Source organism: Saccopteryx leptura, chromosome 3 (genome assembly GCF_036850995.1).
Source record: "Saccopteryx leptura isolate mSacLep1 chromosome 3, mSacLep1_pri_phased_curated, whole genome shotgun sequence".
NCBI classification, from domain to species: Eukaryota; Metazoa; Chordata; class Mammalia; order Chiroptera; family Emballonuridae; genus Saccopteryx; species Saccopteryx leptura.
The window spans coordinates 198,151,063-198,173,181 of NC_089505.1; the positions used below are offsets into that span (position 1 = coordinate 198,151,063).

Here is a 22,119-nt window from a genome sequence, read left to right on the forward strand (position 1 = left end):
GCATACAGTTCTTCATAGTATTTTCTTACAATCCTTTGTATTTCTGTTGTGTCAGTTGTTATTTCTCCCCTCTCATTTCTAATTTTATTTATTTGAGTCCTCTCTCTTTTTTTCTTGGTGAGTCTAGTTAAAGTTTCATCAATCTTGTTTACCTTTTCAAAAAACCAGCTCCTAGTTTCATTGATCCTCTGTATTGTTTCTTTAGTCTCTATGTCATTTATTTCTGCTCTGATTTTTATTATTTCCTTCCTTCTACTACATTTAGGCTTTACTTACTGTTCTTTTTCTAGTTCTTTTAGATGCAGGGTTAAGTTGTTTATTTGAGCTTTTTCTAGCTTCTTAAAGTGTGCTTGTAGTGCTATGAACTTCCCTCTCAGTACTGCTTTTGCTGTGTCCCATAAATTTTGAGTTGTTGTATGCTCGTTATCATTAGTTTCTAGGAATTTTTTTATTTCTTCTTTGATCTCATTCTTAATCCATTCGTTATTTAACAACCTGCTATTTAGTTTCCATGTGTTTGAGAATTTTTAAGCTTTTCTGTTGTGGTTGATTACTAGTTTCATGCCATTGTGATCACAGAAAGTGTTTGATATGATTTCAATCTTCTTAAATTTGTTGAGACCACTTTTGTGCCCTTACATGTGGTCTATCCTAGAGAATGTACCATGAGCACTTGAAAAGAATGTATATTCTGCTGTTTTAGGGTGAAAGGTTCTGTAGATATCTATTAAATCGAGTTGATCTAGTGTGTCCTTTAAGTCTGCTGTTTCTTTGTTAATTTTCTTTCTTGAGGATCTGTCTAGTGATGTTAGTGGGGTATTAAAATCCCCTACTATTATAGTGTTGCTGTTGATCTTGCTCTTTATATCCATCAAAGAATGCTTTATATATTTAGGTGCTCCTATATTAGGTGCGTAGATATTTATAATAGTTATATCTTCCTGTTGGATTGCTCCCTTTATCATTATGTAGTGGCCTTCTTTATCTCTTACTGTGTTCTTTGTTTTAAAGTACATTTTGTCTGATATAAGTATTGCTACCCCAGCTTTTTTTTCATTTCCATTTGCATGAAATGTTTTTTTCCATCCTTTTACCTTCAACCTATGTGCATCTTTTGTTTTAAGGTGTGTCTCTTGTAGACATCATATGTACGGGTCCTGTTTTCTTATCCATGCAGCTACCCTGTGTCTTTTGATTGGATCATTTAATCCATTTACTTTTAGGGTTATTATTGACATGTAATTGTTTAATGCCATTTTATTCTTTAAAGCTATATTTCTCTTTTGCTATATTCTTTTCCCACTTTGGTCTGTTTACACCATGCCCCTTAACATTTCCTGCAGCACTGGTTTGGTTGTAATGAATTCCTTGAGTTTTTTTTTGTCTGGGAAACTTTTTATTTCTCCTTCAATTTTAAATGATAGCCTTGCTGGATAAAATAGTCTTGGTTGTAGGTTCTTGTTCTGCATTACTTTGAATATTTCTTGCCATTCCCTTCTGGCCTCAAGTGTTTCTGTTGAGAAGTCAGAAGTCATCCTTATGGGGGCTCCTTTGTAGGTGATAACTTTTTTTTCTCTTGCAGCTTTTTATATTTTCTCTTTATCACTTAGCTTTGGTATTTTAATTATGATGTGTCTTGGTGTAGGTTTCTTTGGGTTTCTCTTTAATGGAGTCCTCTGTGCTTCTTGGACTTGTGAGAGTTTCTCTTGCATTAATTTAGGGAAGTTTTCAGCTATGATATGATTGAACAAAGTCTCTAACCCTTGTTCTTTTTCTTCTTCTTCAGGAACCCCTATGATGTAGATGTTATTTCTCTTCATGTTGTCACAGAGCTCTCTAAGAGTTTCCTCTTACTTTTTGAGTCTCTTTTCTCTTTTCTTCTCTGCTTTCATGCCTTCATTCCAGTTGTCCTCCAACTCGCTGATTCGATCCTCAGCTGTATCCATCCTGTTTTTAATTCCTTCCATTGTGGTCTTCATTTCTGATATTGTATTTGTCATCTCCGACTGATTCTTTTTTAATATTTCAATATCCTTTTTTATACTTGCTATTTCTTTATTTAGGTGTTTGTGATAACCATCCATTGTTGTTCTAAGTTCCCTACGCATCCTTAAAATCATTATTTTAAACTCCACATCCAGAAGTTTGATTATTTCCATATCACTCAGTTCATCTCCTGAAGGTCTCTCTTGTGGTTTCATTTGGATTGCACTTCTTTGTTTTCTCATTATGCCTGGGTATCTGGGTGTTTTCTTTGTAGAGCCGGTTGAGTCTAAGCTTGGTGTTGTCTGTCTCTAGTTTTTACTTGTGTTGTTTCTAAGTCTTCTTGGGTTGGCTTCAGCTATTATTTTGTCTGCATTATTTATTTCTAAGTCACTTTTCTGACCATAGCTATGTTCCAAAATTAATCTACAGAAGCCTGTGCAAGCCACTGGATAATCCAAGTTAGCACTTACTGAGCACACACTACATGCCAGGCACTCAGCTGCCCTGTGGGCCTCATTCAGTTCTAACAAAGGTGCTTTGAGGTGGGGTTTAAGCCTCATTTTACAGTTAAGAAAAGAAAAGATGAAAGAGGTTAGTAACTTGCCAGAGGTCACACAGCCAGTTTGGAAGAATAGAGAAATGTGACCAATTCCACATAGGAGTGAAACAATGAGAATAAGCAAGAATAGGTTGGTAGTTCAGTTGGGCACAGTGGTGTTTGAATATAAGGGCCGGAGACCCTTCCCCTAAAGGCCTGTCTCTGGTGTGAATCCCCTCCACCCTAATTTCCCCATCCTCCCCTCCAGCACACGCAACTTACCACATAAATCCCCACACACATCCACCCCTGCCAGCCACGGAGCCTCCTGCACCACTTGGGTCAGCCTTCCCAGTGGGCCACAGCCAGCACCTGCTTGTTCCAGTCCTGCTCTCAGAATGGCTCACCGTCCCCAACAGAGCCTAACCCCGGGAAAAGGAGGTTAAGGCTGCAAATTCGCCCTCTGGGATTATAATTCAGACCCACCCCTTCAAAATCCACTGCCATAAATGTCCCTTAATTATGTTATGAATGCCTGAAGGACTTCCCATCAGCTTCGCTCATCTGTATGGGTGTCTGTGTGTTGGTATTTCCAGGGTGACTCTTTTCACCTAAATCTTTCTATGGACATTTTTACATTGAAGCCATATTTAGAAATTGTTACTACTGGTTGATTCAATTTACTGACTTCTAAGTCAAACAGAGAAAACAAACAAGTTTACTTGAACAGTAGCTGAGAACAATGAACTTACTTGTATAAACTGATGGTCGGTTCCACTGCCAGCATGACAAAGGGTGCCACTGTGTACGAGACAGCCAGCTGAGTAACAGCCCAGGTGATCACATCGTAAACAAGCTTGAGGGCTTCTGAAGAAAGGAAGTAATGTCTATAGTTGTTCCTCACCTGCAAGCCAACGAAGGCAAAGGGGAGGGTAGAAAACAAATAACAACTTTGACTCTGTGCAGCAGGTATATCTTAGGAACATAAGCTATCAAAAATACCAACCATCTGAGTTCTATTTTCTGCTGAAAATACCATCATGGTTTTAATTATTGTCAAAAAGAGGCATGTTCACTATAAAAAATTTAAAGAATTAAGCAAAATAAAATAAGATCTCTGAAAACAATTAAAAAGAATTAAGCAAAACCCAACTTTCTTCTTTTTTAACATCTCCCAGAGAAAAAACACTGTTTAAAAATACGACACATATCCTTCCAAGCTGTAATCTATTCATATATACCCACATTTATACTTTTGACAGCCTGTTTTTTTCATGTTAGTGTGTCATGAGTGTTTATTTCTACATCAGATCAATTCCCAATACAATTTTAATTGTAGAAAAGTTAGCTTGTGTCCCCAGCCCCCTCCACCCCTGGCATCGTAAATAATTCTGTGATGCTACCTGAGTAGTAAATCTCTGGACTGTTTCCTAATTATTTCCTTTGAATAACAGTAATAAAGTAATGTTAGCATTAATAATAAGAGCAGCTACCATTTATTGAGTGCTTACTGCTCACCAAGCCTGAACTAATGCTTTACCTATATCATCTCTGTTGCTTCTCCCGACAGGCCTAACATGTAAGCATCCTTATGCCCATCTGAAAGACAAGAAAACTGAGAAATTCTCTGAAATGGAAAATGCTGGGTCAAAGAATAGGTACTCATTTGTAGGTCTTGGGATACATGTGAGTAGATTTGCCTCCAGAAAAGCACCTAATTTCTAGCTCCAAGAAGCAAAGGCAGAGCTGAAACAAAGGCTGGCTTATGGGGAGGACTACCTCAATGCAGGAAGGGCTTCCCAGGGCTGCCTGGTACACTAACTCCTCCCCTCATCTCTGAGTTCATCAGGACAGAAGCTAGAGATCCATGCACCTTGGGGGTGGGGAGCAGTCTGGGCAGTACTGGAAAGCATGTAGGAGATTATATTAGGTAACTTCCTAGTCTAAAACACTTCATGACTGTTTGATTTCATTCTCCATTCAGAAAAAAAAAAAAAGGGAATACTGTTCTATCAACTCTCTCTTCTCTATCCCTACCTTACTAATTCATGAAAAATGTTCCCAGGCCATCCAAAAGAAAGGCTTTACATAAACCAATGCTTTTGTGCCAGTTGGGATTAACTAAACCAAAGACACTTTAAGAAATAATACTCTGAATATATTCACAAATAACTCTAGCCTGCATTTCTTAGTTTGTCCTAGACTCTGGGTTTTCGTTTTCTTTTATAATCCAAGCAGGTATATATATTGGAGAAAAGAAAATGTCTTCTTTTTCTTTATACATATACCTCAACAATCCCTCATCTAACTAGACTAAAAATTCCATGGGGGCGGGCTGGGGGCTCTTGTCTTGTTCACCATGTTAGCCCAGCTCCTAGAACACTGGCTGCTCATGGTTGGGCTCCTGAAATATTCACAGAGCAGATAAATAATAGTGAAGAGCTATTCTGGGGCTCCCAAATCCACATCCAAAATACAGTTCAACAAATGTCAGTAAAAGCTGTTGGCACCTGAATAAGAAAGGCCATAATCATTATCAAAGACTGAAATAAAATCAAATATAAAATCCTCTATTTGACAATTGGAACACACTGAATAGTAATTAGATTCATATTCATCTCATTCTTTGAAAGAAGACATATTTTTTCATTCCTTTATTGTCCTGCTCTACAGCCAGCAAATAGCAGGAACAGTCTAGGACAAAACTACACAAAAAACCTAGAGAACCACATTTCTAAAATTCACAAAAGATTTCACACAAACCAATTCAACTGAATCTGACAGGATTGGTTAGAGCAATTTCTAACAAAACACAGTTCCTGTGGCTGCCATTTTACTAACTGCTCACAGACTCTGAACTACTTCTAGGCTTAGGATAATGAAATGAGAAATGAAGTAAAAGGTAGTCTTACAACGCCAACATTATAATCATTGTAACCTGTCAATAGTAGAGTGCACAAGTTCACAGCCTGTAATAATTAAAAATGTTTTCACCTCTTAAATTACTAAACATTGTCCCTAAAATTCCTTTCATTTTGTAAACTCCCTCTGTAAACAATACAGAAATTAAACATTTTATGACCACAAGTCCCCAATACTAAAGTATTTCTCTAATGCAAAGACTTGTTTTTTTCAAAACATGACTCCTCCCTCCTCCCTCAACTCCTAATTAGGACATAATGACAACAAATATCATCAGATTACTAAGAAAAGACCCCACAACCACAGCAAGCTTACCGTTCTGGCTGCTACTGTGACAAGGATTCCAGTTAAGAAGGTGAAATAGTAGCCTGGGTAGACACCATGCCACAGAGCAGACAGGATGAAGGTGAACACTGTGGGGTACCAGGGGACCCGCTCGTAGCACACTCTGTAAAGAGAGGCAGGTACAACAAGTCACAGGTCAAACATGCCAAAAACTTGTAGCCACACTGCCATCTTTCTGAAGCAGACCCACAGAAAATCATCTGCTCTGCTCCTGATGGCCTGCCTGCCTAAGCCCACTCAGGGACACACAGTGCAATCCAAGCAGCCGAAACTCGAGTTTTCTTGGACAGTACCACATAGGCAGTTCACATTCCTATTTGGGAAAGAGGTATGAACTTTTATCCTACACAGATCTAAATGACCTGGACACTATCATCCTATATCTAATAAAAATCCAAGTGGTCAGTCTCTACCCAGCTCCTGCCATCAATGGCCTAATCTATGAGGAATAATTATGAATAAATAAATGACCATTGACACTAAACATTTTGGAATCAGGATAAGGACTGTTAGAAATGGATATCCTCATTTAGTCAAAATTAATTTACCTTTTCAACCTAGCCCCTGTGCCACATAAACAATCATTCTGCAACCCTGTTCACCTCTTTTGCCAAAGACCCCAGCACAGAGTCAGCGTGTCGGCTTTATGGCCTTTCAGTTCTGTGTCCATTGGATTTCAGTCCACGAATTTGCCTTAAAGACTGATATGGTGTGGCTTGAGGAATTGTCAGCAAAATACCCTGGAGATATCCGGCTTCTTTGCTGATTGTTAAAACAAAGTGACAGGTGGCTTTCTCCCAAATGCAGTCCACAAACTGCTAATGGCGCCATAAGGAAGCTACTACGCTGTTTACTAAATGAGAGGACCCAAACAGAAACTCAGATAGTTAACACTAATCCTGTACTGTATAGGTTGCCAAAAGTAACTGATTTAATCCCAAACTAAGGACCACAGCAACCTCTGCACAGGAAGAGGGTGCATTTAGGGAGAAAAACAGCATTGGGACCCCATTTGTATGTTTCTCTTTAAAATGAGGAACAGTTTGCATATATGGACTTGTTTCTAACCCTCTGTATCTCTTTTTATGAATTAAATATTTTAGTTTCTAAATTCTTTTTCATTTTTTTATATGCACACACATTTAGTCATCTTAGAACAAAATCCTAATGGAGATTGTAGGACTCTTGGTACACTGGGATTACTCAACATATAGAATAAAGGTTTATGCTAAAATTATCTGCAAAATTAACAGCAATAATAGTAAGGGCAAATTTTCAAATTTTGCATGTTCAGATCAATTTTCCAACAACACCATATGAACTTACCTTGGGGGAATTACTATACATTGTCTCTTTTCTTACCCCAGTTTTCACTTAAGAAAAAATGCTACTTATTCAAAACCATCTATAGTTCAGTATTTTTATACTCTCCCTGCACTTCTATGATAGGAATATTCACTAGCTAGAGTTTCAAGAGAGCACATTACTCCAGAATAGCACATTATCAGTTCCATAATAAGTAATGTTTCTAATTTTGGAATGTGTAGGGAAACAAATATCAGTACAAATACAAAGTTTAAAAGTATCAACATCAGGGGAACTACAGAGTTTTTAATGCTAGCGATAAATAACAGCAATTTTCAATGATTAGATGCTGACAATGACCCTCTTTGACATCTGGCCAGCAGCCCCTCTTGGTCAGAGGTAGGGCAGCACAATGGTTAAAAGCCTGGCTCTGTGACCGTCTATTGGGCTCTTATCTATTACTCATTATGTGACTTTGGGCAAGTTACATAACCTCTCTATGCCTCACTTTGCTCATCTGCAAAATGCGGATAATAACTACCTACATCTCAGAGGATTGATAGGAGGATTAAATGAGCACCTGGACACAGGAATGGCAGGATTAAGATAAATATGCTATACTGTGGCCTTTTTAAATCACTATATTATTACTTGTTCATGTATATGGCACAGCCGTTCATACAAAACAAAAACATTACTACTGGCACACTATGGCTATTCATCTAGCAACTCCCATCTAAACATATCCCAGTGCCATGAGTAATGAGGTCATTTTTGTTTTTCTTACCGCTTTAGCCAAGTAGCCGTCTGAATATTCCAGTTTCCTAGGTACATTTTGAAATTTGTAGCAGTCTAGGAAGAAGATAATAACACCTATCATTAGCTTTAAAAATACCCCAAGTAATGGAAAGCCCTCCCCAGAATTTCCCTGGCAGCAGATTAGATGTGCTATTTCAATAGTGTCTAATTGGTCAAGAGCATATCAGCTGTTCCATTGAATGCAGTCAAATTCTGATGTTTATAAGATTGACTAAAACTTGGCTTGCAAAGTCTCGATTCTTCTCAATTTATTTTTAAATTATAGAAAAACTGAAAAAATGTTTTGTGGGTTTTCCTTCTTCTCTAGTTTAAAAAAAAAATTTAAGTCTGAATTTTAAAACTAAATACCCTAACAGGGGATTTGTCATAGGAAAAGTTTAATCATGTGAAGTCAGTGCCTTTATGGAGACAACCTGAATTAAACTGTCAGTTTTTTGGTGTGTGGCCATCTCTAAAGTAGGTCAGTCTTGTGAAGTAACTCTACAAAGAGCTGCACAGGTTCATATACTTCCTATTTTATCTAGAATAGTAATAGACTTTATGCATGAAGAAGTCTCAACACAGAAAAGAAAATAAATATCACCAAAGGGGCAGAAGAGACATTCCAAAACAAGCCATCAACAAGGTTTCCTCATTCCAGAAAAATAAGTCAAGTCTTTCCAAAGGCTGGTAATAGGAAGCATGAAACAAACATTCAAGTACCAGTACATCTAATGAAGGTGGAAAGTACAAGTGCCACTTCTTCTGTTTCAACCATAAAGAAATCTTAGCTAGGTCACACACTGGCCTCATGTAATATGTTTGGAAAGAAAAAAGAGAGGGAGGGAAGAAGAGAGATCATCAATAGATACAGACAGATTTTGTGTTGAGTTTTTATTTTAAAATCCTAAGGAGTTCTATTTACCCATATCCTGTATGGCTAATAAGATGTTGTACACAGGTTCAAGGAACCTTCACTAAATTGGGCTTCCTTGGTTTTCTTTAGCTCTTTGCTCTGTATCAACTCGATTGAAAATGCAAGCTTTCTCCTTCTGGTGTTCCTTTACAATGAACACACAGAGTAGAGTAATAAGTTAGCCCTTGACCCTGAACACATGCCCCCAGTGAGATGACTCTGTCTTTTGGTGCCCAGCTGAGGAGCTGGGTGGGCAGCTGAAAGTCAAGGGGAGCCACTGAAAGGGATGTTTACCCACAGCAGCCAGCAGTGATCCAAGGGTTTGGATGGAGAGAAGAATTTTACTGGAAAAAAGGAGAAAAGCCCGCACACATTTGTACTCGCTCTAACATCATCCGTATAGAAAAAAGAAGCCTGTAGATTATCTATATTGTTTTTCCAAAAATGAGGGAGGTTGTCTGGATGCTGGAGCTTGTTCATTTAAGACGAGAAGCCTCAGGCATCCAGAAGGTGGAGGGTATCCACCCCAGTACTTTTTGTGGCCCCGTGTCCACCTAACTTGGGTAGCAGGTGGTCAGGCTCTACATCCCTGGCTTCCTGCTCTACATGCACATCCCTGCTGCCCAAACTCTCCAATAGCACTCTGCCTTCCCTGTGGGGGTGGTAAACTCCTACCAACCACAAACACAAGTCACCTGGCTGCAGAACCAACACTTCTGTCTGTTGAGAAGCACGCCCCTACGCCCATCCCGTGGCCAGAGGAGTGGCTCTGAGTCGGCATTCCTATCAGCTCTGACTGCCGACAATGCCAAGGAAGCCTGAGTGATGCAGCCCCAAGGAGTCCGTCTGTAATGAGGAAGACATCAAGAACTGTGGTCCGAGAATAAAGCCAGCGAAAGAGATAAATACCCCGTTTCTAGTGGCCTAAAAGTTGTGTGCCACGACAATTCTCCCTAAACGCAGATGGATTACTAGTGCTCCCAAAGGAACCACAGAGTGCACATGACATGTTGAAATCTAAATACGAGAGCTTCCAGTCCATATTCTGGACTGAAGAATGTAGAATGTGAACAGAGAAAATGGCTTCTGTTCTGTCTAGTTGAGAGAACAGAAAGGTAAACAACAACAAAAATATTCCTGATTCTTTTTCAGATTTTTTTGGTTATTATTGAACAATTAAAATAATCAAAAAAGTATCTTTTAAAGAGAAAAAAGAAAGAAAATGAGGAAAAAGAATTCCAAGATGTAAATTTCCCAGGAGGCTGCTGGACCCACATTTTTTTGGACACTGTGAAGAAGATTCCTGGTCCCTGCACTCAAAGCACACCACCTCGTTAGTCACTACAGCAGCTTGATTCAGAAGTATGACTCACCTCAATTTTCCAGATGTTTAGGTTAGAAAGCAGATCCCAACAGAAATTTCCATTCTTATCCACTCCGCTGAACCCAAAGCCAGCTGCATTATTCACTGCATCAGCTATGGTTTTTAAAACAACACATTAGGATATGGAACAAAAGTCACATTGCTGCTTTAAAAGACATCAATATCTGTCTAGCTTTAACACTGAGAGAGATGTGGTAGCTTCCTTAGAAGGGAAAGACAGAAAGTCAAGGACCTGGTAGCATTGTGAATCAGAGGAACATTTCTGGCTTTTTGGTGACCTCAATTTTTATTCATTTTTTATTCACTCACTAGTTTTTAGTGAGCACCTGCTAGTGAGCAGACAGGCACTAGATGCTCATAGAATGCAACAGGGAATAAAAGAGAAAGGAAGGATTTCTTTCCAAAATAAAGCAATATGGAAAAGAATTTAGTAGCCAACTTGATATGAGGAAAGAAGGTAAAAATGTACTTAAGCTCAGAAGCAGAGACCAGAGAAACAAGGGATCCCATAGAAGTCAAAGAGCTGTCATTAAAGATGGCAGGACATTAACTGGTAAGACAGTGTTAAGTCAGCGGGAGACCCAGCTCTGAAAGAGAAATTGGAGCTATCCTGAATGTATTAAGCACAACATGCCAGTAGGGTATCATTTGGGGCTGCCAAGGTACAGTTATGAAAGTTCAGAATACAAATAAAAGACAGCTATAGATATGAACTTGAGGCCAGATGCCATATAGGCCACATGAGGATATAGTACCAAAGCCATCCTACCCATAAGAGCTCCTTGTTACCACCTCTATTTGACTTCACTGAGCTCTAAGAAAATGTCTCCCTGCAGTGAGCATACATTTCTAATCAACTCCTTAATGAAATGCTTTTGTATACAAATAGAGATCTAATGAAATCAATATACTTCTATAATGACCAAGAGGATCATTTTCTCTTTTATCTTATTTCAAAGTTCATTGATTATTTTTTTAAAGTCTTAGGTCTAGAGGGTATCTAGAAAAACCTACTCATTCTGGTTCTAGAATTCAAGCCCAACCAAGGACGGGCTTATGAAGGGCTACTCTAAAGAAAAACCACCTGTTCTATGTTTGTCTCCTTCACCTTTGGCATAGTCGATACTTAACGCTGCTTATCTTACACTTGGCTTCACGGAAAAATGACTGGTTTCTTTTAGAAGTTAGGATGAAAAGCACTGAGTCCTGCTATGTCCTTCTGCCAAGCCAACTGGACAGAAACTCAGTGAAAAAAGAAAAACAATGCAAGAGTGTGCCAGTTAAGAAACTGATCGTTTTAAGTGCGTGGGCACAAATTTGTGAACGACAGAAGAGAAACCAAACTGGGAGAAGAACCTGTGAGGTCTGTGCTGATGAGTAAAAGCAGGACTGGACCGACCCTGCTGGGACCAGCAGAGCACCCCCAAATTCCTCGTCCTATCTCTAGCCTCAGATCAGTCGAAATAATAACTCTTCCTTTTTTTTTTTTTTTTTTTTTTTTGTATTTTTCTGAAGTTGGAAACGGGGAGGCAGTCAGATAGACTCCCGCATGCGCCCAACCGGGATCCACCCGGCAGGCACGCCCACCAGGGGGTGTTGCTCTGTTGCAACCGGAGCCATCCTAGTGCCTGAGGCAGAGGCCATGGAGCCATCCTCAGCACCCAGGCCAACTTTGCTCCAATGGAGCCTTGGCTGCGGGAGGGGAAGAGAGAGACAGAGAGGAAGGAGAGGGGGAGGGGTGGAGAAGCAGATGGGCGCTTCTCCTGTGTGCCCTGGCCGGGAATCAAACCCGGGACTCCTGCACGCCAGGCTGATGCTCTGCCACTGAGCCAACTGGCTAGGGCTAACTCTTCTGGTTATATTAAAAGCACACACACCTGCTATCATTTAGGATTCTATAAATTACAGGCATTTCTCATTTAATGCTCACACGGGTGACGGGAGTGGTTAAGGGTGGGCTCTGGAGGCAGATCTCCTGAATCCTAGCTCCATTTAGCAACAGAGAAAATGTACAGCCTTAGGAGAGTTGTCTAACTTCTAGAAACCTATTCTTTTGAGTGTAAAATGGCTAGAATAATACCTATTTTAAAAGGATGTTGAAAATAGTCCAAAATTGGCTTTACTTATATTGTGCATGGCTCTCAAAATATTATTACAGATAAATTAATTCAGACACCCATGTTTTAAGAGTTGGTGACCTTTAGAACACAGCCTGGGCTACAGTTGAGTCTCACTAATTAGTAGTAATCAGTAGAGAAAAGACAACCAGAATTATAAACTAAGTCCTAAGAAAATAGCTGTATTATTTCAATATAAACAGTAACTAGAACTGGGCTAACACAGTGCAGCTCAGCTGAGATTCATCAAGAGGCCAGCTTTAAGGATTAAATTAATAATGTGTATAATTAGCACACCAATTATATGTAAATGGTGTTGTATGCAGCTGAATAAAACAATTATTCAGTTAAGCAGTTTAAATATTCCCTGTTATACTATTCACTGCTTCTTTACTCATAAATAATACACAGATTAATTGCAGATCAGCCCATGCAATCCAAAGTGTAACGAACTTCAAATTGAGATCACACAAATTAATGAAGTGTTTCTATGGAAGCTACCAAAAAAAATGATAAAGGAGGGGAAAATAAAAAAAAACAACCAAGTGCACAGAGAAAACTATCCACAAAATGGGTTACTTCTATTCTCCAAATAGCTGAGGAATTCCCCAAAAGGCAGAATAATGCCAGACACCTCCACCCCTGGGACCCCCTCCCCACCCCGACCCCGCCAGCACCATCCACCTTGTGTTAGACTTGCCCTATGAGACCATGGAATGCCCTCTCCTTCCTCCTTAGCTCAGGGGCTGATTTAGCCCAGAAGCTAGCCCATACACCCGGGACAGAGGACACAGAGGAGGCAGGGCAAGGGAAAGAGGAAAGGCGGGTAGTGAGGAAGTAGAGGTAATAAGGGAGTGAGAGATTCCCTGTCTCACACACACACACACTCACTCTCAGGTCAGAGCACAGGGAACCGACTGGTGCACACAGAACAACAGCACGGTGTGCCAAGTAGGGCTCCAACCATAGTAGGTATGCCCACATACTCAGGAAATCATTTTAAATAATAAAGTAACTGCAGAAAAAGGGGGCTTTTGGAGGCTTCTCCAATGACCAGTCTACATTTGTCATCAACTCTGTCTACCCTTCAGGCAGCTCTTCATGCGAGCTGCCCAGCCGGTGTGCACCTCCGTGTTCTGACAGTGTGACAGTCTTTAGGGCAGAGATGTCTGACTTTTGAATTCCTTATAGCATGAACCCTCGTACTCATCAAAAACTCCTTGAATTAAACAATGTGATGAGAAACAAAATTCCCTACACGGAAAATGTTTTTAAGCTCTAAGTCAGATCTCTCTGGCTAAATGTTACGTACATACTACTTTGGACCAAACTTATTGCTGAACAGTTCAACCCTAAAAATAATTTGTACCCAGAGCTGGGGAGGGGTTGGGATGGGGAGTTATTACTTTGCTTAATGGATACAGAGTTTCTGTTTGGAGTGATGGAAAAAGTTCTGGAGGTGAAGAGGGGTGATGGTTGCACCACCATTTGAATGAACTTAATGCCACTAAATTGTATACTACAGATGGTCAAAATTTTATGTTATGTATATTTTACCACAATAAAAAATAACAATACATTAAGAATAATTTAGTAACTAACACTTTATTTTGGGGTTAAAACCCTGGAGCATAAAATGAGAAAAGAGGAACTCAGCAAGTGCTACGCCCTAACTTGTGAAATATGGGCGAAGCTCTAGGATCTGAGTTTAATGATCTAGTCAACTTGATAAACAGTCACTGCTCTCTGACATCAAGCCCGGGGTCACTTTCAGCTCAGATGTTAAAAACTCCCTTTCCTAAAAAGGTTCCAAATGTGAGACACACAGCAGCCATGCCTTATCAGAACCCTTTACCATGCTTGTAAATAGAGTTTACTGCTCACCTCTGCAAAGCTTTAAACTATTCCCGTGTAAAACAGTTTGAAAAGAAAGAGAGAAAACTTAATATTGACTAAGTTACACCGCAGGGAGAGAAAAAAAAGTATGTTAGAACGAAATTAAGTTGAACTTTCTACCTTAAAAATTTATCCCTTAAAGTCAGTTTTTTTTAAGGCATAAAGCTTAACCAACAATTTCTTAAAAAGTATAACCTAAATTAGCATGTGTGTTGGTAAAATTAATGTGTATCCTGTATTATGTGCAACCCAGAAAAATTACAAGAAAGCCAGACCATTCTGTAATTTTCCCATAACATTCCACTTCAGTAAATGGCCATCTGATATATTATACAGGGGGTCCTTGGGTTACAACACAGTTCCATACCTATGACAGTGATGTAACCTTAATTTTGGTATAAGTCAAAACACGACCTATCCTAAGTCACTTACCTATCCTAACACTGTTGTAAAATCATGATCTAGATTCTAGAGCATAAAAACACAAACACACCACGTTACTGTGTATTCTTCCGCCACACAACACAACTAGTTTTGCCTATGGAGTCCGTAAGTACTATGCTAATGGCGTAAACTGAAACACTCACGTCTCAATTTTTTAAAGTTTTTATGGGAGTGAGCGTAAAACGTTGTACGTCGAGATTGTCATAACCCGAGGACCCCCTGTATATTATATATTGGACTTTTTTTGGTGTGGTTACCCGAAGTGTTGTTCTGGCTAAGCTGTCCAAGGAGTAGCATCTTTTCCTCATTCATTTAAGGGCACTCCATCAGACTTACCTAATGTCCAGGCAAAGTAATACTTGGGCTTTGAGGCTTGCATGACAATATATAAGTAGCACAGTCGAGTCAGAAAGTTGGTTTTATGAACAAACCAGTCATCAAGCAGGCAGGTGACGGGGAAGGTCTTTGTGAGTGTCAAAAACAGAAAGAGAGACACCAAGGTCATGCACAACTTGTGTATCACAGCGCCCTATAATTAGGAGAGAAAATAAAAAAATCAGTGCAACTATTCAGAAGACTTTTGCTTGAGAAAGACAATTGTAGTAAGGGCACATGAAGAACAAAGCTGTTCCAATAACTGCTTTGGCCACTAAGAGTGGCTCCCTGGAAGGGGTGGCAATGGGCATTCTTACTCCTGGCACAAATGGCAGAATGGGCAGAGGTGCTATATTTAGATGCAGAATATAAGTCTGACACTCAAGAACTGAATATCTAAAGTGGAAGAAAACTTTTACCAGTAAATTCTACCAGCAAAGGGTAGATGATTTTATTATGCAAAACATAAGAGAAACAGATACTCCAGGGCAGCAATCTTGCATCAGAAATAAAGAACCAGCTGTCTTCCACTTCTGTAGCCAGCTGACCAAGGAAATGGGCTTGAATTGCCAGGGAGGAGGACCGAGCTTAGTTAGGAAGGGTTCTGTGCGTGTTGATTAAATGCCTGCACCAGGACACGGCAGGTAACGGGAAGCTTTAGAAACCTTCCAGAATGGATGAATGCGTTCTGCTCTGGGGTTATGGTGTAATAACATTTTAAATTCCTCTGGATAGAGTAATTCTGTCCAGTTTCCCTGGAATTCCAGGGAATGTCATTTAGCATCAACACAGTTATAGTTCCCAAATTTATAAAAACAGACTACTTTTATCTATAACATAGGGAGAGCAATAGTACCTCCCTCAGAAGGTGGGTTGTGGTTTAAGTAAATAAGTATAAGGTACCGAGAACAGTGCCTGGTTCCCACTGAAATGCTTACCACGCTTAGCCACTGAGGACATAGCAGCTCGTGGGTGCCAGCCCCCTCCCATCACTGTGTCTTTAGCCTAAATGGAGCCTCCCCACCTCACCTTCTCTGTGCACAAACTTGGACAGCGACATTAATTCAGACTCAATAACAACATTATTTTCTAAATAAGAGCATGTGAAATGCAAAAGCACTACTGTGACAGAAGCTGCCTGGAAACACTTGCAGCTCCTTTGACGTCTGGCAGCCATGGTGCCTTCGCTCCAAGATTGTTTCAATAATGAGTTGGAGCCAACACTCTGAGACTAACCATAAAGTGCTGAGGAGCCAACAGTATCAACCCTATCTGAAAATTCATGCTTAATTAATGAATCACTTAAAATTTCAAATACCTAATTTTGCCTAGACGTTTAGCATTTATGAAATATTTAAATTATACTCATTTTCTCCCTTACTCACTTTTCCCTATTCCTTCAATTAATGACAAAATTCCTTAAATATAGGACATGTTAGCTGAATAACCTTAGCATAGTTGTAAAGTTCAATAAGTTGTCCTACTGTAGACTAATTTGAGATTAGTAAAATTCATATTAAAATATTATTTCAAAAGAAGCCCATCTTAAACTCCCTCAAAGTCAATTAAAACCAAGCTTTGGGCAATGTAAAATCAGTTTCCCTGGCAACAAACAGGTTCTACAATAAAAAGCACATTTATTCTGGTCCCCACTTCCTCCCCCTCTACCTTGTATAACATATTATCCTTAGCTGTATTAATTCCTGTTCATAAAGACAAAACACCCATAAATTTGAATGTGTTAACTAGTACAGTGTTGAGCACACTGTAGGCACTTAACATTGGCAGCTGACTAATGGAATGATTACTTTAATAATACCAGCCTATGAGCTCCTCTGTGAAATAAACATCTGTTTCTCTAACCCAGAGAACTGCAAATAAATACCAGTACTGGTAATTTTAAACAAATGGAGGGACAAGTTATTGGCCAAACTTTCTGATAAACTGTTTGGCTTTTTAATTAGAACAATTATTAGTGAGAATCAGCCCTGGCCAAACTCTATATTCTGGACCTCTGGGTAAATGCTTGGCACCAAAAACTTACAGTAGGAGAAGGTTCCGGCAGGCTGTGGAAACCTTTTTCCTTCCAGTTCACTTCCAGCAACTTCATGTGTGTGTGTCTCCCCTCAATGAAGGCTATGTAGTCCTTGAAATTGTTACAAGGGCCAGCTATGACACTCATGAAGTTGAGAAGGTAGCTTGAGTATTCCAAAAAAGAGGGTTTTAGTCTGTGAAAATAAAAAGTTGAAAACTCTTCACTCTTTTTCTTTCATATTTGCAAATTAGCAAATAGTAAACACAGGTGTCATCTTTATAGTTTATTAAACATAACAGGATCTTTCCTTGTTCTGTTTCTCTAATAATTCACCTAAGAGAGAAATCCTGTTGAAAAGTTAATGAGGTGAGTGGCTCAGCGAAGATGCAGCACTCTGCCACAACCTCTGCTGGCCAACTACTACTACAAACACGGAGGGTGGGGTCTAGGGCAAAGGCACTCCGAAGCTGGGAAATGCTTCCTCATCAACTTATTTGTCTACAGGAGAAGATGAAGCTAATAAACAGAAGGTGGGGAACTGGACTTCCTATTAGCTGACTGAGATGCTTTCACATGGGAAAACTCTCTCCAGATCGTCCAAATAAATATAAAACAATGATGGGTGGTACCAGTTTCCACTTGCAGAAGCTACACAAAACTACTGCTGTAACAGTTTCATGTCTGCTGTCACCCAGGAAGCCACCAGGTCAACAGACAGGGTAATTGGCAGGGAAAAAAGTCTGAAGGAGCCAATCTTGTAAGGGGCATGGTCCTCTAGTAGGATAAAATTGTGGGGAAAGGCTTCCTAAAATGCCATTGGTGACCAGTCACTGGAGTTATGCATATAGCATATATACTCCCATAATGCTTAGCAAACAGCTTGACTCATTAGACTCTTCCAGTGATTATCCATTGGTTCCAAGTCCCAAATCCTTAATGAAGATATGAAGCACTCATTCTCCTTACCACCTGGGCCCCTCTCACTTCTCCCAGTGATTACCTACCACTCTCAAACAGGAACTCTTGGCCATGGCTGTGCAACCATCCCCAATATGCTACTCCACATGTCATTCTATTTTCATATGTTATTCCCACACTTTGCATAGCCTCCCTTCCTCTCCAACACCCACTCCTTTTTCTAAGAAACATCAACTGGCCAAAGTCCACCTTCCTCCTATCCCCAGGCAGAATTTCTCTCCAGCTTTACTGCCTAAGGTTTTTCATACTAGCATTTAATCACATTGATATGCATTCATAACTCTTTCTTGGGGACCCTTAGACATATGCCCAATAAAAATAATTCTGGAATAGACATAACAACCACAGTGAAAGAGAATCTTGCAAAACTAACAAGATTACAGATCCATTTACTCTTTGGCCCAGCATTTCCACTTCTGGGAATATCCTACAGCTCTACTCAAACCCATCTGAAATGACCCATGGACAAGGTTAGTCATCATTTACCATTTGCAAAAGCCAAAGACTGGTAGACACCCAAGTGTCCATCAGTAGCAGATCCATTAAATAAACAATATTTCATTCACATAATGGAGCTCATATGCAGATATTTTTAAGTGAAGATCTCTAGATATTGATACACAGAGTATTCAAGAATACACTGTTAAATTTAACTTACTTACTTTACAGCAAGTCGATGTTGCTCAGCAGACAGGTCTTCAGCTCTTCGTCCTAATCCTATGAGAAAGAAAAAACTTGGAAATATTTAAAGTGAAATAGATAACTAATCTGACACAGAGACAAGAAGGGAGAGAGATAAGAAGCATCAACTCGTAGTTACGTCACTTGTTCATTGATTGCTTCTCATATGTGCCTTGACAGGGGCTCAAGCCAAGCCAGTGACCCAGTGACCTTTGGGCTCAAACCAGTGACCATGGGATCATGTTAATAATCTCATGTTCAAGCCAGAAACCCCATGCTCAAGCTGGTGAGCCTGTGTTCAAGCCAGATGAGCACGTACTCAAGCCAGCAACCTTGGGGTTTTGAACCTGGGACCTCAGCATCCCAGGTCAATGTTCTATCCACTATACCACCACCAGTCAAGCAGTAGAAAACTAATCTTAAAAGATACTTATGAAATTCATTTTTTAAGAAAAGTGATTAATTTTTGTTTCACAAATCAAAGTTTTCCATTTTTTAAAAAATGCCCCAGATCAAAGCACTACCCATAAGTCCATGTGTAAGAAAAGTCCCTAAAGGCTCTGACAAGGAATGGAGGATTCAGGGGTTACTTCCAAGTTAATCCACACAGTATGACGTGAATCCCAGACAACCCTCCACATCTCCTACACACCTTACCATGCTGTATATGTTTTTTGTTGCTACATGAGAGAAATAAGTCTGCCTTTGTACCGGAACCAGTGTAAATACATCTCTGATATGCTGGGTACAAACACCTGGTACCACCTGAGAGCATGGATGTGGAAAGTAATGGGAAAGAAATAGGAAACTTCCCTCTCCTCAAACACAGGAAATGCAATCCTGAATTCAGAAAAAACACAGAAGAATTATTAGGTGGTGTTCTTTTAAAACTCATGCATGCCTGAAAAACTCCCAACCAAATCACATTTCTGCTTCCCATAATATGTATATGCTAACTTAGTATCAATGCAGCTGAAGTGTCATCCCTTAAGCATTAAATGTCAACTTTAACACTGTATGCTCAGCTAAGACTGATAAGGACACCACTCATAAACATGCTTAACAACTCAAAAACATGCTTAAGAGAAAGCAGAGTGGTTCCAAAATTTACTTCTTCCTCCAACACACCTAAAAAAGACAAAAGACAAATAAATATTTTGCTGCATGTAAGGGATGTTCCACAAAATAGAATAAACTGAGAATGTTTATAAAAGTAAATTTAGGTAAAAAGCTTATGTTTAAAAAAAAAAAGAAGCAGTGTTAAAAATCACAGTCATTGTTTTCTAAGCTCTCATCAAATAATACATCTCTGGCAATCCCAGAAATTAAACTGATTTTAGCTATTAATTTATATTACTAATGTTAGTCTGTAACTTCTATCAGGTAGATTTTCAGATACAAAATCATTAACCAACTCAACCCAGTTTGCCCAGGACTTGGTCAATTTGGGCACTAAGTGTCCCACCCTGGGAAACCTCTCAGGTCTGGGCAAACCAGGACATTGGTCACCCTATAAAGACTCCATGCTTAGTATAAAATTACCCAGTTCTCTACAGAATGACTGAATCACCAGTTATAAACTAGAAATACAAAGGGTCAACCTGAAATTACATTAATGTCCACGTTTTATGAAAAAACAAAAAAACTTGCAAAGATTGTACATTTTCTCAACCTGTCAACACACAAAAAGTTTCAGCGATCAAACAGCATCTGCCAGAGAAGGAGAAATCCACCAAATGTACTTTTAGTAATTGCATCTGGCATCACTGAAGACTGTCTTCCACCCCACTGAAAATGTCTTCTCCTTCCCTGACACCCAGTTTTAACTGTGAAAATTGCATTTTCTGAAAGACTGAGGAAAGAAAACATGCAGTTTTTATACAAACAGAAGACTCTTCTCCCAGCATTTTATAGGGTCAGGCTAATCTCAGATAATTTTCTAAGAAAAAAAAAGAAACCTAAAAAACTGGTTAACCAGCCAATGTTGTTTAATCTTTTATTACCTCATGAGCTTCTCAGAGATTAAACCAAAGAAACACGATGCCACCTTTTCTTAACAGATTTGGAATGAAGGGCAGAGAGCACCATAAGTTAAATTTAAAGCACTGTAAAAATAAGCAGAAACCCACAGTTCTCAATGCAAATATTTCAGCAAATTTAGGCTACAGGTTCAGGAGGGAAATGGTCGATAATAACATAGAAAGTTCAGAGCCATGACTAAAGAGGTCTACAAATTTTTGACAGAATACAGCAAGATCTGCCAGCACTTGTCCAAACCTAGGGTTGTGTACAGAGTATAAAAGACATCAGGTAGACTCTTAGAGCAAAAAAGAGGGTTGTTTTTCTCACCATCATGAACTTGGAATGCCAAGGTTGTGATCTTCTGAGTGACAATCATCAGAGGCCTAAAAGAAAGATAGAAGTTAATCAAGATTAGCAAAAGTGCCCCTGGAACTTTGATTCTGTTTCTCCACATGGTGGTTTTACATCTTGAAGAGTATTAAATAAAATATAAAATATTTAATTCAAAATAAACAATTAGTACTTCCTTTCTGAATCACTTTAAGTAAGTAGATAGAACAACACTGAACAACAAGATCACACTAGAAAGGCCCTCTTGAGTGATTACTCAAAGCTGAAGTTCCAGGACCAGCACCATGAGCGTGGCCTGGAGATTGCTGGAAATGCAGAATCTCACTTTGTTTCAGAGCCAGAAAACGAAAGCCTGCATTTTAACAAGATCTCTGGGTAGATGCACATTAAAGTGTAAGCTACACTGGTCTGGGATACCTACTGCCTTGGTTCTACCTGGATGAGATATATATTTTGGCTTCTCCACCATAGTATGTTCTATAAAGGCTATTTCCCATGCACACATAGTAAAAGATACATTTGGAAAATGCAGCTACCTATAAATAAACCATTTAGTAACAAAAAATAATACCAATCTCAATTTGCAAAAAGCCATCAAATAAAAATTTGCCTAATAAGTGCCGCCCATGTCAACAAGGATGCCAAGGTAATTCAATGGAGGAAAGAATAATCTTTTCAACAAATACATAGTAACTACACAACTAGATAGCCACATAAAAACAATACAAAAGTAATTAAAACGGATCAAGATCTGAATGTAAGAGCTAAAATTATTAAACTCTTAGAAGAAGTCACAAATGTAAAATTTCATAGGCGATAGTTCTTAGACATAACACTAAAAGTACAAGTAACAAAAAAATAGATTAAATGGATAGCATTAAAAGTTAAAATTTTTGTTCTTCAAAGGATACACACCATCAAGAAAGTGAAAAGGCATTTCACAGAATGCATGAAAATATGTGTAAGTAGTATATGTGTAAGACTTTTACTAGAATACATAAACACAACTCAATAATTAAAGGACAA

The 22,119-nt window shown here is 39.1% G+C and overlaps 1 protein-coding gene across 1 annotated transcript in view; it reads right to left on the reverse strand.

The window, feature by feature from the left end:
• Positions 1-22,119, reverse strand: part of MBOAT1 (membrane bound O-acyltransferase domain containing 1) — a 121,439-nt gene that overhangs the window by 24,543 nt on the left and 74,777 nt on the right. The window contains 8 exon segments of the mRNA XM_066377139.1: positions 3,277-3,428; positions 5,762-5,894; positions 7,884-7,948; positions 10,184-10,287; positions 14,988-15,180; positions 17,071-17,254; positions 18,702-18,756; positions 21,070-21,125. Coding sequence (XP_066233236.1) covers positions 3,277-3,428; positions 5,762-5,894; positions 7,884-7,948; positions 10,184-10,287; positions 14,988-15,180; positions 17,071-17,254; positions 18,702-18,756; positions 21,070-21,125 — 942 coding nt within the window.